Raw genomic sequence first — 17,476 nt, forward strand, 5'->3', positions numbered from 1 at the left:
CGGCGGGACGTGCGCCCGCTCTGCATAGCCCACCTCAGATCAATCTCTTCTGTTACTGAGGAAGAACGAGAAAAAGAGTGAGCGAGATAGCGAAAGCAAGGGGATAATTAAACAAGGGCCGTGATTAGTACCTTCGCAACCGCTTCAGCAGATCAAATCAGGGTTTGATTTGCCTAAACAAATCTGAACGCGCTTCGAAACCATTTTGTATACTTTTAGCTCCTGCTATCTGCAATCTTGCACATAATTCCTAACTTATCTGTCATTTGGATGATCTACGTGGGCGATTTAGAGAGCATAGGGCGAGTGGAGGTCCGTTTAATACGGATGTGCACGTGCCAGTCGTCCCTCCCTCAAGCCATTGCAGGGAGAGAGATATCTTGTGTTGAGCGGTTATGGGAGGGGTTGGTCTGCATGGTGCTGTGAGATAAGGGGAGTGTAAAATTAAATTAACTGAAAAAAGAAAAGAAAAAAAAACCCTGCATTCACCCCCCCACCCGGTCCTTTATTTCTTCTCTCCCTTTTGTCTATGCATTTTGACTGCACACCAAATTTGGACTTCCTGTACAATCTGTTCAAAGTAATAACAGTGATGTGAAAGAGAGAGAGAAAGAGCTCTGACAAGGTTGTTGTGTCCATGTATCGCCCAATGGAGCTCTCATATCTACATACCATTGGAAAGGTATATACCACAATATACCTTTCCAAACTTGTCTAAACTTTCTCCATTCAGGCCTCCAGACTAACATTTGAGAAGAGTGGCAAACGTAGGGCCCTATGAAATACATTTGATTTTTCCCCCTTTAAATTCAGTTTTATTTTTTACCAAATTTGGTTTTCCATTAGTTTTCTAGATTCCATTTGAATCGTTTCATGAAATTTTAATAATCAAAAGCATCTCTAAATAATTGATTTTATCAATTAATTTATTGATATCCCCCCACCCCCACATTTTCCAGGTAAATACATTCTGGTAAATTATTTTCAAGGAATTTTTACCAGAAAAATTAAGTTTTAATAATAATTTTATCAGAAGTAGTTGGAAGATCTTTTGAGTTTTTTCTGTATATGATATGACGATAGTTTTTCTCCCAAGAAACAGTAAAATGCTCATGAAGTGACTCTCAGAGCAGTTCTAGCAATTATATTCATGTGTTCATGTACTCATGTATTGTGCCAGCAGAGCCTGAAATTACCGTGCGCTTCAGGTGCTTCAGTGTGTGCAGTAAACGAAGCCGCGCATCTGCGTCATTCATTCACAGAGACACGCAAAACATTGCAGGATTCATATTTAAATAGTATTTTTAATATTCATAGACACTAGTCCATTTCACGTTTTTATTTAAGTGTAATGACCTACTTTTTATTTATTCATCCAAAATTAAGCAAATTCCGTGACATTCAGCGTTATTTAGTAAATTCCATTTTTATTACCAGATTCCGTGATTCAGTCTGCATTTTCCGCATCGCAGAAATCATAGGGCCCTACACAGGTGCCAACAAGCTTTACAGATGGTGGCAACTAGCACCTGATTTGGTCATTTTTAATAATTTTCCATGTTTTGTCTCTGAGAATGCACATTTGATAGTAGCTTAAGTTGATAGTAACATGGTAATAAAAAAAATAAAAAAAGGTTTTGTTATTAAAGTTTAAATACAAATGCACAAAATTTGTGACAGCTTAATAATAATTTAAAACAAACAAACAAAAACAACGTGTAATTATATTCTGTTACTCCTTTAACACATTTAATACGTCCACACTAACAATCATAATAAAATTCAATATGAATCCCACATTTATGCCACAATGTTACAGTTAGTGCTACTAGAATAACTATAGTAACTCCACGGTAAGTATTGGCCATTTGTGGATTAAAAAGCATTCTTACTGGTTCATTGTGCATAACGGTTTTCATGTCAGTGTTTTTGAGAATGTCTGTGCTGTTTCATTCTGTTAAACTCTTTTAAATCACAGAAACATTTGTGGTTTGTATCAGTTATCTTGAAGGCTTCTCACTGGAAGTCACAGCACTGTTTAACAGCGAGTGAACACATTTGCTTTAAGCTCACGTTGCACTGCCTTTTGGGCCAAGTTGCACAATTCAAACAAGTAGTACTGATTTCTTCTGCTTTTGGTGGGTTTGCTGTTTAATACTTCTCATATGCAGCAGAAATGGCAGTGCTTATCAGTTTATCATTTGTAGAGGTACCAGTGTGACCCCTAACAAACTTTAGTCGCACTAAAAGAAAAAAAAAACAAGTACAGGGTAGTTGCAGTCGCAGTTTGGAGCCCTGCCTTTTCAGTGTTATTTCAGTAATATTTCTATACTTACTGATTTACTGATATTTTGAATTATCTTTTTTTTCCACTTTCAACACATTTTAAGCTTAAGTTTTATTATTTAATACTTAGATTTAATTTTATTTCGATTAACAATTGAAATTAACAAGTTTTCTTTCCACTATGGAAAGCCAAATATCCCAAAATTTTTACCTAAATAGTTTTAGGTAACAATAACAACACCACTCTATCCTCGCTACTAGTACTACATGCACCTTTCCTTAGACTTTAATCTCTTTACTCCCTTCTCTATCGGAGTCATTTTCCTCCACTGACCAGTCTGAGCGTCATCCCCCACTAACCGATCCAGTCACCGCCCCTTCCTCAAGAGGTATTCTCCATGTCCATCTATCCTTATCCACGTCTGTACTGTCCTCTCTATCTCTCCCGGTTGGAGCGTGAGGCTCCAGCGGAGGGCCTATCAGTGCATCCGGCATTACAGCGTTACACGCTGAGTCATTGTAAGGTTTGTATGGAGGAAAGGAAAGTAATCAGAGATTAGCCAGCCACCCACAGCTCAGTCTGCCCTCTGTCAGTGGGTTGATTAGGGCTCTTTCCCTCTCTCTCTCTCTTTGCGCTCCAGCACCACCTGCTTCCAATACTTTCGGCTGTTTGTCAAGAGGAATAATCTGAGGGAAAGAGAGAGCATGCTCCAATGGTCAAACATGGCTTTAAAGAAAAGTTCACCCAAAAATGATTTACTCATCCTCATGTTCCAAACCCATAACACAAAAAGAGAGAGTTTGCAAAATGTCCAAGCTGCACTTTTCCATACAATACAATGGGTTGTGGTGTGTGTATAGGGTTGCATATTCCACAGTTCAGTAATGAAGCTCAAACTCTGAGACGTTTCTACGAGGTACAAGAAAAAAGCACAATGTAAGTAGTCAAAAAGGACAATAAATAAACAAAATTAAACATATATGAAGTCATATGTGACCCTGGACCACAAAACCAGTCTTAAGTCGCTTGGGTATATTTTTAGCAATAGCCAAAAAAAACATTGTATGGGTCAAAATTATCTATTTTTCTTTTATGCCAAAAATCATTAGGATATTAAGTAAAGATCATGTTCCATGAAGATATTTTGTAAATTCCCTACCGTAAATAATATCAAAACTTAATTTTTGATTAGTAATATGCATTGCTAAGAACTTCATTTGGACAACTTTAAAAAACTTTTTTTTTCAGTATTTAGATTTTTTTGCACCCTCAGAATCCAGATTTTCAAATAGTTGTATCTCGACCAAATATTGTCCTATCCTAACAAACCATACATAAATATAAAGATTATTTATTCAGTTTTCAGATGATGTATAAATCTCGATTTAAAAAAATTGACCCTTATGACTGGTTTTGTGGTCCAGGGTCACATATAATAGCACTGCGTTAGGAATGGAGCATAACCTTAATCACCGTTCACTGACAATCTTTGTATAGCTTCAGAAGTCTTTTCACACTATATATCACACAAGTAGTCTAGACATTGATGGTGCTTTTAGAGGCGCTTCAGATCCCTTCCCCCCACACTTTCATTGTATGGAAAAAGAGCAACGACGAAGAAAGCAAAGTCATATGGGTTTGGAATGAAATAATGGTGAGCAAATGATCATAACCAGCTAAAATGGAACAAGCTAGCTCATCTACTTCAAAGAGTGAATCTGATTCCCTACAGAAATTATCACCACATTTTACACACATATACAGACATCTTTCTACAAAGACATTGCCGTATGCTTCAGCTTCACTTGTTTTAAAAATAGGCCGAACTGTTACTAATCTCACTTATGTGAAGATGTAATCGAGCTGTGTTTTACACATGCTTGAAAACAGGCATTATCTGATACGCTCCCAAATTAAATGAATTAGTCATAAATATTCATAAAAGCATGGCTATTTATGCGGCAAGTCAATATCATATGAACACAGCGACATTTAAAAGTGCAATCACTGTGCTATTTGTGTTTTTAATGAATTACCTGAAATGCAACTCTGAGAATAAATACACCAACGAGTGCATAACGTTAATGTTTTAAAATGCCATCAGGGCTGGGTAGTAACTGATTACATGTAATTTGGATTACGTAATCAGATTCCAAAAATTAAATACTTGTAATTAGGGTATATTACATTTTAAAATACTCATAATCAGACTACAGTTACTTTTTTTTATGGATTACATGATTACATATTGTTAACGCAAAGGCAGTAAATTATTCATAATTTATTCTCCCTAATTCTTCTTTTTCCTCTTTTAAATTTTCCTTTCTAAAAATCCTACTGTGTGTCATCCCATTCAGCTTTGACTATATTCACAAAGACACAGAAAAAAATATATTTTTATTGAATATATTGAATGAATATATTTTCAATATGGTATGTTTAATGGTAAGTTTAAAACAAGTAATCTAAAACGAAGTCAGAAAACATTGCCTAAAATAAGTAACCTAGATTACATTACTGAGTTTTTCCTAATGTAATCTGTAAGCAATAACGCACTATAATTTGTAAGTAATCTACCCAGCACTGAATGCCATATTAGCCATTATTGAATTTAAACACCATTATTCGTCAGTCCACTCTTTCATATTGCTAGTTTCCATAGCCTCCTCTTTTGTTTGAGAAACTTTATAGTCTTTGCTCACAAACTCTCCTTCACAAACACACACAAATCTTCAGCCGGCAAGGTGCGTACAAACTCACTTTACAGAGACGTGCCGTACGAGCCTGGTGAGGAGAGAATGGCTTTGATTTACAGGAAGTGCTGAGAGATGCAGCTAATGTTCAGAAACCAGCACGACAGCCCTGGAGAGATGGATGAGGGTTGAGAGAAAGAGAGAGAGAGCTGACAGAGGACACGCTGTGTTTGTCCGGCCCAGAGGAGTTTAATGGGATGAGATTTGATCTCGCTCCGTATGACATTTTCGCTATTTGTGAGATGCCAAAACACTGTATATTTTGCCACGCGAAAAGCAGCGGAAGAGGAGCGGTGCGTGTGTTCAGTCAATGTTCCTGAACAGACTCTTTTTGAATTAATCTTTCACTCTAATGAAACGCAGAGGCCCCGTATGTGAGGTGCAGATGATGTATGGCTCTAAAACACAGATAAATCAAGAGTTCTGACAGTCCAACTTTTAGAACAATGACACGAGACATCAATTAGAGTAGAAAGAGAAGAACGCAAGTTGCTCTCAGACGTGCTGATTAAATATTGCTTTTCCTTCTCCCTTCTTTGGTTCTGTCACATAAGTACGAGAGAGAAGGAAAAATGAGCGCACTATGGTGCACTTCACTGCTTTGATGGGGGTTTTAAATAAAATCCTGCATTTGTACGCGCAGCGCGGCCCTGATTCATCTTCATAAATCCATTTAAGAAATCAGGAGGTGTGAAAAAAGAGCTTCGTATTTATGTACTTTCGCAACAATGCTTGTGTTTGATAGCAAAGTAATGGGACTTTTTGGGATGCTAGATAAATTGGCGCAGTATGAGTCCTGGTAGCGAGCAGATGATTAAAAGAGCTCATAGGGCTTAAATTTCTTAATGTATGTACGGTTTACTAACTGCCTTGAGACTATATATCACATCATCTATATTTTGCAAGTGCTGCAACAGCTTGCAGGCTCTCTGAACAAGTGCGAGCGTATTGTATTGGGCGGTGATGAATGCCTTAAATCCAGAACGGACTGGGATAAGTTTGTATATTATCTCCATTTTCATCCGTACACTTTATTTCTATCCTCCCCTGTAGGCTCTCAGGCCTGAGAGATGGGATGAGGCAGAAATGAGAGCGAGAGAGAGAGAGAGAGAGAATATATCACTAAACCTCTAGCCTGAAGCAAATTTTCTCCACATCAGCAGTGTGGCTCTCCAGAACAGCCTGACTGAGAGCATAAGCCATTTGATGCTATAAAAAGGATTTCATAATAGACATATTACCTAAAATAAAATCATTTGAGACATTTATTTTGTGTGTGCGTAATGAAAGATTCATAATGGAGGGTATAATTGGATTTTAAGGGGTGTACTGTAATTTACATTCTTTTTACTAAAGCCGTTTATAAGTGTTTGACTGTCCAAATCATTAGACTACATTTTATTTAAACCATGACACTGGTGAATTCTTAACTCAGATTCCATGTTTTTCCATGTGCTTTTTCCAAATTTTATTTGCAAATAAATAAATATTAATAGGAATGAATGAATGAATGGTGGGGACTCTTTTTCCTCAGTTTCTCTTTTTTCTCAGATCCAGCAATAGATGGAAACGTGACTGACTTTATGGGTGCTTTCGCTCAGTTTAGTTCGGAACAGGGCACGGTTCAGGAAGTAAAGTAACCTGCACATGCATTTTAGCCAAATGACGACATCATTAGTTCAACAAAACGCGTAAGTGATGACGGTGGTAATGATTTACTGTACCCTGGATATGAGCGAGCATGAGCATACAGTCTAACTGTGCATAGTGAGCACAACCAGAGTGGCAAATTAATGGCTCTCAATCAGCTGTCTCCTCAAAAGAGTTTGTATTAAGATAAACACAAATGCACCAGGGTTCGATAGAATCAAACCAGACCAACACTACGGGGAGCACCGGGAACAATCGCACTCAGATTTGGACTGCAGCAAATGTTCCCAGTGTACAAGTCCCCTATGAGTAACTGACTCATTCATTCAACCGAACGTCATTAGAAAATTCTGAACTGGATCATTCAAATGTGTGAAAGTCATTATGAACGAGTAATAAGTCATTCACTCAAATGATTCCTTCAAAAAATGAAAAGAAAGATAAACCACCACCACTGTGTGTAGCTTGTACACACAGTGGTTATGTTGTTTTTCACTGCTTATGCAATATTCCTTAAATATTACGTAATAGGACATAGTTGTTACACATGTGATTGCTCTCTTTCTCTCTCTCACAACACACAGGCACACACACAAAACCTTGTTATTTCATATGAAAGAAATAATCAATTTTGAAGTAGTAATGACGACCATATATTTTAAGCAAGATGCTTAATTGACAAGTATTTTAGTGGCATTTTAATGGTTTAGTGCAATAAACATATCCTGTATCTATGGTATACTATATGTGATTTGCGTTATATCTACATGACCACCACGGATGTGCATTATTTTTCAATAATTCAAAGGTCCATCGTGAGTGATTCCTAATTAACAGATCGGGTCCAGAATTACGCATAAAATCAATCTTGTCTATCAAACGTGCTCATAAAACCTTTCGCAGTGGCGCATACCCCTCTGACTGCAAACCTTCCATTGGTTTCATTTACCAAGTGCGGAGTGACCTTTCCCAGCCAGCTATAAAATCAATTTCAGGCTCTAATTCAGAAATATGTTACATGATCATTGTTGGGTGGAATATTAATCAGTAGGCAGAGCATGGACCTAATAGCTCAGAAAAAGCAGGGTTTTCTAGCAGCATCTAAGGCAGCAGTGCGACAAAAGTATTGGTGCCTTTTCTGACAAAGGAGAGTGGGGTAAGACTGCTATCGAAGAGTGCTATCTCCCTTCATCTAGTGACCTTATATTTTAAAAAAGGGCACTTCATATACAGCTACCTGCAATTGAGAGATTCACATCACATAATTAACCTTTTTAAAAATTATGATTATAATGCACTCTCCAAATTTCTTCCAATATGATTCAGATGCTTGGGGTAAGCTGCGCTGGTTGCTTCAAGTCGTCCACATATTATTCCAAGTAGTCCATAACATGGTTAAAAATAACATTGAAAATTCTCTTTTCAATAGATGCCAGATATCTGTGGCATATTTTACCCTCCTCTCCTGACTCACATAAAGGTATGCATATTAAAGGTATGCTTGAACTGAGAAGCCAAGGCAAGAGTTACATGTAAAAGCTACAACTGTATTTCTTGAATCAATTTCGATGTGGATTAAAAGTACTCCAGGTGGTCAAATACAATCAATCCATCATTTCTGAAGCCCAAGCCCCCTTAAGAGCCAGACCGCTCCCTCAATTAATTCACTCGTCCTCTCTCTGTCGAAAGTCTTATCCTAACCCTGGTCACTCAAGTCATAAAGCATCTTTATCTTCATCCTGAGGAGGGATGTGGGGTTCCGGTCACACTTAAAGGCTTTAAGTGTTGCTTCAGGCTCAGATGAAGAGAGAGAAAGAGGGAGAGAGGGACGAGAGACTCCTTAGAGGCTCCTAAAATGAGTCGGAAAGCTTTTACCCCTCAATCTTGACCACAGCACACATTTTTGGATGTGTGTAGTGCACAAAAAAAGGCAGTGTAAGGATCCATGAGTGTGTGTTCTGACCTCAGCATTTACACCTCTGAGTCCAAGAGAGTAATAGACGGCCAAAGGCATAAGTCTAGGGACCTGAATCTCCATAGATTACTCGATTTGAGAAAGTCAGACTCTTAAAGCGGCTGCCCGCTCGTGTAAAGGGAATCTCCCAAAAGCCTTGCAGGAAAATGCAATCTCAAGTCTCATTGCTCCAGCCTGCATCTGACAATTCTGACTGGCTTACGCTCAGACACACACATACATCCATGTTCTTCCCACTGCTCTAATGGCTACACACACCAGCCTGACCAGTTCATTTTTTGTGGCTAATTACGGTGTCTCCTGTTGCAGATGTGTCTGATTTTAATTCACTTTGCTGCTCCGCTGGAGTGTGAAACACTAAAGCCCTGGAGATCAATTACTGAGAGGTATTTACACTGCGCAGTGGCAGAGGGGACCGGGACGGGCTGACATACTCCAGCATGTGTTCGGTCGCTCAGCCACTGGTCTTTTCCCACTGCACTCATTACACTGTCAATCAGCTAACAGTCAAAAACATATTGCAGAGAGACATAATATCTAATTCAGATTTATATCCACTTGCCATGAAAGAAGGGAACCAACTCAACAATACACAGATGTTAAGGTTGCCTATACTGTATAAATAAATGAGGCTGCCACACAAACACAATGTCTCCTATTTGACAAAACTCTTCAGAGACAGACAAACTCTGTGTAAATAACAAGCTCTAAAGACAACATTATGTCAAAATGAACTCTGTTTGTTTACTTAAATACACTTTTGTGGTCTTATTGTGAATAATTCATCAGTGTATATTACTATAAAGATATAAATGTTTTTGTGAACTTTTAAATAATAAATATAACTTGCTCTGCCTCTGAAATGACTTTCAGCTGAGGTCACCAAGGCTATGTGAAAAATTATACTAACAAATAGCCAAATTTAGCTTTACAGTCATTGTTTTAGGCCACTTTAAAGGTCATGCAGCCTTTGTAAAATATTGATAATTACTTCAATAAAGGTTACAGCAATAAAAGCAAATAATGATAGATGTTAGAAAGAAGAGTTACTACTGGGATACGTGGAGATGCTCTGGAGAGTCAAATTGATCTTTAACCTAAGTGGGTAGCGTTGAAATTAAGAATGCACAGATATTAAAATTCAACTGATACAAAAAACCTGATAATTATTTTCATAATGTTATGGCTAAAAAAAATATATATAAATGGCCACTATTAAAATTATAAAAAAAGTATATAATAGATGATGGAAACAAATGTAAAATAAAACATTAAAAACTAAAATCAATCATTTTAAAAGCTACGAGTGAATTTAAGCATCACAACACTATAATGTACAGTATTATTATTATTAAATAAAGATTAGATTTAACAGTGTAATTAAATCATTATTGTTTTTAAACATTAACTAAGTGAACGTTAGGTGTCACAAACGTAATCTAAATGTAAAAAGAAGGAAAATTAGCACAATTAAAATTCAAAAATTTAAATATATATGTAATTAAACAAATAGTCAGAGACACCACATTTAAAGTCAGCATGGAATTAAAATGGACCCTTTTTATTTTGCTAATTCATGTTCCTGGTGTTAAAATAAAGCAATTGAAATAAAAAAATACAAATAATAAATTAATTAATTAAAACTCATACAAAATATTGTCTGATAACTGATATGATATACCATCCATCCCTAGTCCAATCAGTTTCAATGAATAAAATCAAGCCCTATATTTTTTTATTTTTATTTTTATTTTTTAACAAGAAATGTGAAACTAAAATACTTTGCAAAGGCCATTTCAGGTTCACTGTAAGTCTGAATATATAAATAAATAAAGGGCCCTACACAAACACACAATATCTCCTACATGACAGAACTCTCCAGAGACAGACAAGCTCATCAGACACCCACGTCAGTAAGAATAAAGCGTTACATTTAGGCTGGGAGGCACCAAGAGGACAAAGTGTGGGCAACACGAGACACTTTAGAGTTTTATTTAAAAAGCAGATGGCACAGCCGAAATGAAGATGAATGGGACTGAAGCCTGGTGTGAGATGAGAACTAATTAGCCTGGCCAACAGAGAGGCTTGCTGAACTGCAGAGGCCTGCATGAACATACACAAGCCTGGGGCTCCATTAGTCAGTCTAGCCTGGAATAAAACACAGGGACAAGGGCAACAGTGCCCTGCCCCGTAGCCAGACTCCCACATGCCTTCCAATGCCTCAGAGGACCACGGGAGGGGAGGGCGCCACACTCGATATCCCAGAATGCCCTGTGTCCTTCATTACTTTTTGCTGAGAGACATATGAGGGGAGTTAATGTGAGCTGCGGCAGTCTTTCTTATGATGGATCGCGCATATGCACACATCTTTCTATCTGTCTATTCACTCTCTCTTTTCTGCGCACAATCTAATTTGAGATAAGTCGTAAGAGAACACTAGTGGGAACGAGAGCAGACTTTATCAGTGCTCTGGGTGGGTGTGGGAGGAGATCTAGGAGTAATTGTATTTCATGTATGCTTGCAGGGACTCCTATTAAAACCAATAACCGCTAATGGGGTTACAGATAAATTTTTTAAGTGCCTCGATAATGATTATGAAGTAACCTTTGACAAGACAGTCATATCTGTTTGTTTTATGTTGCTAATGCATAATAGAATGATCACTACTGTACGTAACACTGGCAAACTGAAGATCTGAGAGGTGGAACAGACATAAACCTTTTCACTGCACAAAAGGCTCTTTCTAGTGGATTTTTTTTAGAACCCAAAATAGTTATTCTATGGCACTGCTGTGAAAGCTCCCTTTTGAAACCTTAGAGTATAAAGAGTATAGGAACACAAAAACAAGTACAGATGAAAGTTTGCTACAAGCTTTTCTGATTCCTACTACATATCAGCTGATGAACGCTGATCCCATTCATTACAGAAAAAGTGGATTGTTACATTAATGCTTGTCATGTCAAAAGGAACGGCTCATCAGAGCGCAACATGTTGCAATTTTGTGACGGTTATGTCAACAGACAATAGCGGAAAAGCTTTTTCAGCAAAAAAACATTCCCACTATTTCTGGGCGTTCAGTTTGGCTGGAAATGTGGCATTTTCGACTCACAGCGAGTTTCTGGATGACACATTAACACCTGGCGGTAACAGCAGCTACAGCGAGCGCATGACATTGATTATAACCCTGCTGACTCTGACACTTACATCAACTGTCCAATCACAACCAGACATGAGCTGTAAGCAGCACGCTTGACTGAAATAAGACACAACACAATGTACGTGCAAGCAGACAGAAAATACTGATTCATGCAATGAGAAGGACACAAGAGGAAATTAGACACTCATATATGGAAACTTTAAGAATAATTTTTTTCTTACCACTTTTCCACCAACAATGTAGAGGTGATGGTGCTGCAACAGCCAAAGCCCATTACATTCTGTGCATTTACATTTAAAAAAGCAATTCTAAAAAAAAATAAAAAATGGCTCCACTCTGGTCTTGAACCAAGAACTGTTAACATCAGTGGCCAGAAATCTATTAGCTAAACCAAATCTGTATTTTCACTGCTGCACTATTTCACCATGATGCACTGTTTGTTTGTGGGCAGCTTATAAAGGAACAGCCAGTTAAATCATTGTTTGCCTCTCAAGGCAGTGGAGACACACTAACACACAGTATCTGCAAGCCGAGCACCAACACCAACATTGTTTCAGTGAAAAAGGAACATCTGCGGTCAGAAGCATTCTGAAGCTTTTGCTGAATCCGTATCACATTATAACACCTGTCGTGTTTATGACCAGCAGCTTAAGAAGCGGTTCCCTTTTGATAGGAGAGGCCTTGAGGGACTGTTATGTGCCATTCAAATAAGTAATTGGCCCTATCTGGACCTACTATTGACCATTAGTGTGTATACAAAAGGGAAAAAATCAATAAAAAGAGTGACACGTGATTGAAACAGACGTTAACCCAAACAGAAAAGACATTCAGGACACGGGGCTGGTAGATCAGGGTTAGTGAGCAATATTAATGCAGTTAATAGCGAAGAGAGAAAAAAGGAAAGAAAATAGTGGAGAGAAATGCTATATTTCTCTCTCTTTTTTAACTCTTGATTTTACCGTGGTTGCAGTCTTTCAGAACAGGTCTTTGTGGACTCGGATTGAGCACTTGTGTTGGTTCATCTGTGGAAATCAGGACACGGGACAAGACAGAGTGAGAGTTGCTCTCACACATAAACACACCTGCGGTCACCATACATTAGATTTTTACTTCCTAGAGTAATGAAAGGCATGACATGCTTTTAAAAAAAAGTTCAGATTTCTTGAAGCGTTTAACAGGTCTTTCTGATTTGGCCAGTCAGTTTGTTGGGCTCTCCTGATTTCTATGGAAGGTGGTCAGCTGCATTATACTCCATTGGCTCATGTAATGCCAGAGGAAGTGTGCTCATAGTAGGGGGCTGATTCTGTACTGATTTCTATAGAAAAAGATTTTTAAAAGGAGCTACAGACTGTAAATTGTCCATTTACAGAACAATAGACTATATAGTTGTGGTCAAAATTTTACATACACAGAATCTGCCAAATGTTCATTATTTTACCAAAACAAGAGGGATCATACAAAAATGCATGTTATTTTTTATTTAGTAACGACCTGAATAAGATTTCACATAAAATACATTTAGATATAGTTCACACACACAAAAAAAAAAAAAAGTAAAAATGACCCCGTTCAAAAGTTTACATACGCTTGATTCTTAATACTGTGTTATTACCTGGATGATCCACAGCTGTGGTATTTTTTTTTTTTTGGTTATAGTTGTTCATGAGTCCCTTGTTTGTCCTGAACAGTTAAATTGCCCACTGTTCTTCAAAAAGTCCTTTAGGTCCCACAAATTCTTCATGTTTCCTTCTGGAGCATCAGTGAGCATTTGAACATTTTATAATAGTTGCGTACGAGTCCCTCAGTTGTCCTCAGTGTGAAAAGATGGATCTCAAAATCATTCAGTCATTGCTGGAAAGGGTTCAAATACGCATGCTCGAAAACCAAATAATTTGTGGGACTTTAAGTATTTTTCTGAAGAACGGCAGGCAGTTTAACTGTTCAGGACAATATAATTGTCACGAATCCGGTCCGTGGGCTTCAGGCCGATTGCCACTAGAGGTTATTCTCCCATTACATTGACTCTCACACCACACAGACTGTTACACATCACCCTGGACTGCATTTCCCATCAACCATTGCACTGATTACACGCACACAGCTGAATGCACTGATCACACACACACACACACAGCTGAATCCAATCAGACATGCTACATAAGCCATGGACTTCCTCTCTCTCACTGCCGAGTATTGTTCTGCATTTTTCACTCCCCAAGTGTTAGCTGCCTTACTGAGCCATTCCGTGTTTTCTGTTTTAGTCTCGTGTATTGTTTTGCGTGTATCCCTGTTTAGCGGATAGCTACCTTACCGAGCCTGTTTAAGTTTTCATAGTTTTCTTAGTCTAGTCTTAGTCTTGCCTTGTCTGTTTTCCTGGTTTCTGATTCACGCCACGTCTCTTGGATTAACCCTTTGCTTGCTGTTTCTGACTCTGTTTGCCCCTGCTTGGACCTTTGCCTTCTACCTGGATTTATCTCTTGCCTTGCCTTCGATATACCCGTTTGCCATTGTCTGACCCATGCCTGTTAAAACCACGTCTCTTAATAAAAGCTTGCACATGGATCCTCACGCCTCACGTCTCGTCGGTCCCGTTACAATAATGGTTTATAATGGTTTAATCCTAAATAATCTGCAGGATTGAAGATATAAATTAGTACATACATAACTTTGTTTAAAAGTGTGGGGTAGGGAGGTTACTTATATAAGGAATTAATATTTTTATTCAGCAGGGATGCATTAAATACATCAACATGACAGTAAAGAGACATTAATTTTAGAACATTTTGAACTTTCTATTAATCAAAGAATCTTGGAGGAAAAAAAAAAATCATGGTTTCCACAAAAATATTAAGCAGCACAACTGTTTTCAACACTGATAATAACAGTAAATGTTACTTCAGCACCAAATCAGCATCTTATAATGATTTCTTAAGTATCATGTGACACTGAAGACTAGAGTAATGGCTGCTGAAAATACAGCTTTGTCATCGCAGGAATAAATTACACTTTAAACTATATTAAAATAGAAAGATTTTAATAATTCAGTTGTAATAATATTTAATATAAGTGTTTTTACTATATTTTTGCTGCCTTGGTGAGCATGAGAGAGCTTCAAAGACACAAAAATAACCCAGACTTTTGAAAGGAAAACTCTAGAGTTTTTGGTCAGGCTATACTGATATATGCCACCCACCATCTGTCTGTAGCTGTCTGCAGTCAACAAACCTGAGCCTCTCAGCTGGGTAGGACACACAACATGAAGAGCACAGAAGACACACTCTAGCTTATCTCACCCCTCACTGCGCAGGAGAAAGAAACTCTCAACCACTGGGTGCTTTAGGCTGCTACTATATATAAGGGAAAATACACAGTTATCCCTCCACTCTTTGTCGGGATACTAGGGGTTTATTTTGTGATGTGGCTGGCTTACTGTACATTACTGCACTTATCACATAGCTACTTAACTAATATACAAACAAATAGACAGAAAACTAGTACAGATATGGAAAAAATAAGCTGAAAGAAAGAAAGAGAAAGAGAGAAAGAAATAAAGAAAGAAAGAAAGAAAAAGAAAGAAAGAAAGCAGAACTGAAAGAGATAACTCATCAACAGATGAAGGATGTGAGTGGAGGAGTGTGAGAAGACTCACCTCGGGGTCTGGGTGCTCTTTTCCTGCGGTCTCTGAAAGCAGCTCCAGACTGCAGCGCCTCCAGCAGACAATCCATCACACCGGTCTCATCGTTCTCTACAGGAGAGGAAGAAAGAAGAGAAAAACATTAGGATGTGGAGGGTCATTCCATAGCATCACTTAAGTGTCTCTGTAGGAATGCTGGGGGAAAAAAAAGTGGCCTTCTGTGGTCAGTATATCACAGCGCCGATTCGGACAATTTGAGAGGCAGACAGGTTCTTAAACTCCTCTATACATCTCTGCACCTCTACACAAATCCATGGGTGTTTTGTAGCGTTTGGAGGGCCGATCGTAAAAACAGCTGAGTGGTGCAGGCAGTTAACCTCAGGCCACTGGCTTTCACATAGAGGGACTCTAGAGACACAAAGAGGCCTGTGGGACCCACGGCAGACAGGAGGAACACCACACCGCTCACGGTCACAAACACATCACGCATGTGCTCGCACTGCTGCTTACACAACACTTTACAGACACACACACATCCAGTGACAGAGAATAAATCAGCTTGGCAGGAAAGTGTGCTTTTCAGCAGGTTTGGAGAAAAAGGCTTGTGTGAGAGGACGTCTGTTGTGTGTTGAACCCGTGGATGGGTGAGCGTGGGTAAGCATTAAGGGCCTTCGCACTGTAACCTCCAAATATTAATCTTTACACTGACACAGCAAGTGCACACACGCACACAACACAAAACAAATCAAAAAGCATGTGAGCGTGTGTGCTAACGCTGCAGAAGTGCCCACTTTTACACCGATAGGTTGTGACACCTATCATCTGGGCTGATTCAGAATTAAACCAAAACTATTTACAGAATAACCTGACTGTTATGATATTATTTCATGAGAGTTGCTAGTCTAGTCTAAAGTACAGTTATGTATATGCATAGATTTTATATATATATATAAATTCATATATAATATATATAGTGCAGGCGAATGATTAATCATGATTAATCGCATCCAAAAAAAAAAAAAAGTCTTTGTGCACATAATATGTGTGTGTGTGCTGTATATATTTATTGTGCATATATAAATACACACACATGCATGTACAGTGGGTACGGAAAGTATTCAGACCCCCTTAAATTTTATCACAATAAAAAAGAAATAAATATATTACAATTAAATTATCCTTACATATTATAGAAAATGGAACAATTACAATAATAAATAAATAATATATATATTTCAATTAAATTATTTATTATAATTTACAGTTTATAATTTAATTTACTAATATGTATAATATTTTTTTTTTTAAATCCTTCATTTGGTATGACAAATACAGTATCCATGAAAAAAAGCAGTTGAATGTAAAATAAGGTTTCCTTTTTTGCTATATTCACTCAATAGAACAAATCTTCCTCTGTTCTATCTGTAATTCAGCGTTTACCTAAAATATAAGATGTAAAAGCAAACACACAATTATAGGGGCTTTATAAGAGACTGTCTGAAGCATTTGTGGGACTGTGCCATTGTCAAGGGTGCATTGCTCTCTGTAAAAAGCCAGGCAGACTCAGTCATACGCTCGGATAATATAGTGAGGCCATTTTCAATCAGCAACTATTGTCTGAGTAAGAGAGGGATGGAGAAATAGAGAGTAGGGCGTGGAAGCGAGAGAAAGTGAATTGAGGAGAAGGTATAGCTCTTGTACAGAATGTTGTCAGTAGTTCAGACGGGGCAGCCGACCAACAATGAAAACTATCAGCGAAGAGAAAGCACAGAACTGTTGACCTTTACTAGCCAAGCTTCAATTAGACATAAAGAGTGTGAGTCTGTGATTAAGTGTGTGTATGATAGACCAACCACTTATCACCACACTACCACAGAAATTCAGTGCCTTGCTAAATTTAATCCATTATATTTTAACTAATTAAAAAAAGTCCTTCTTTTGATATTATGAATTTCCATATAAAAATATGCTTTAAGTAAATATATTTTTGCCCTAAATACATTAATAATAATATTATTTT

General features: G+C 37.8%; 1 protein-coding gene across 1 annotated transcript in view; it reads right to left on the reverse strand.

Moving 5' to 3' along the window:
• The window catches only part of LOC107741707 (protein diaphanous homolog 3-like), a gene marked incomplete at its 5' end in the record, with an annotated part of 277,834 nt that overhangs the window by 48,837 nt on the left and 211,521 nt on the right, over positions 1-17,476 (reverse strand). The window contains 2 exons of the mRNA XM_016554479.1: positions 12,782-12,844; positions 15,472-15,567. Coding sequence (XP_016409965.1) covers positions 12,782-12,844; positions 15,472-15,567 — 159 coding nt within the window. The remainder of the gene's footprint in view (positions 1-12,781; positions 12,845-15,471; positions 15,568-17,476) is intronic.

This window comes from Sinocyclocheilus rhinocerous, unplaced genomic scaffold (genome assembly GCF_001515625.1).
Source record: "Sinocyclocheilus rhinocerous isolate Xijiao unplaced genomic scaffold, SAMN03320098_v1.1 scaffold796, whole genome shotgun sequence".
Lineage (NCBI taxonomy): Eukaryota > Metazoa > Chordata > Actinopteri > Cypriniformes > Cyprinidae > Sinocyclocheilus > Sinocyclocheilus rhinocerous.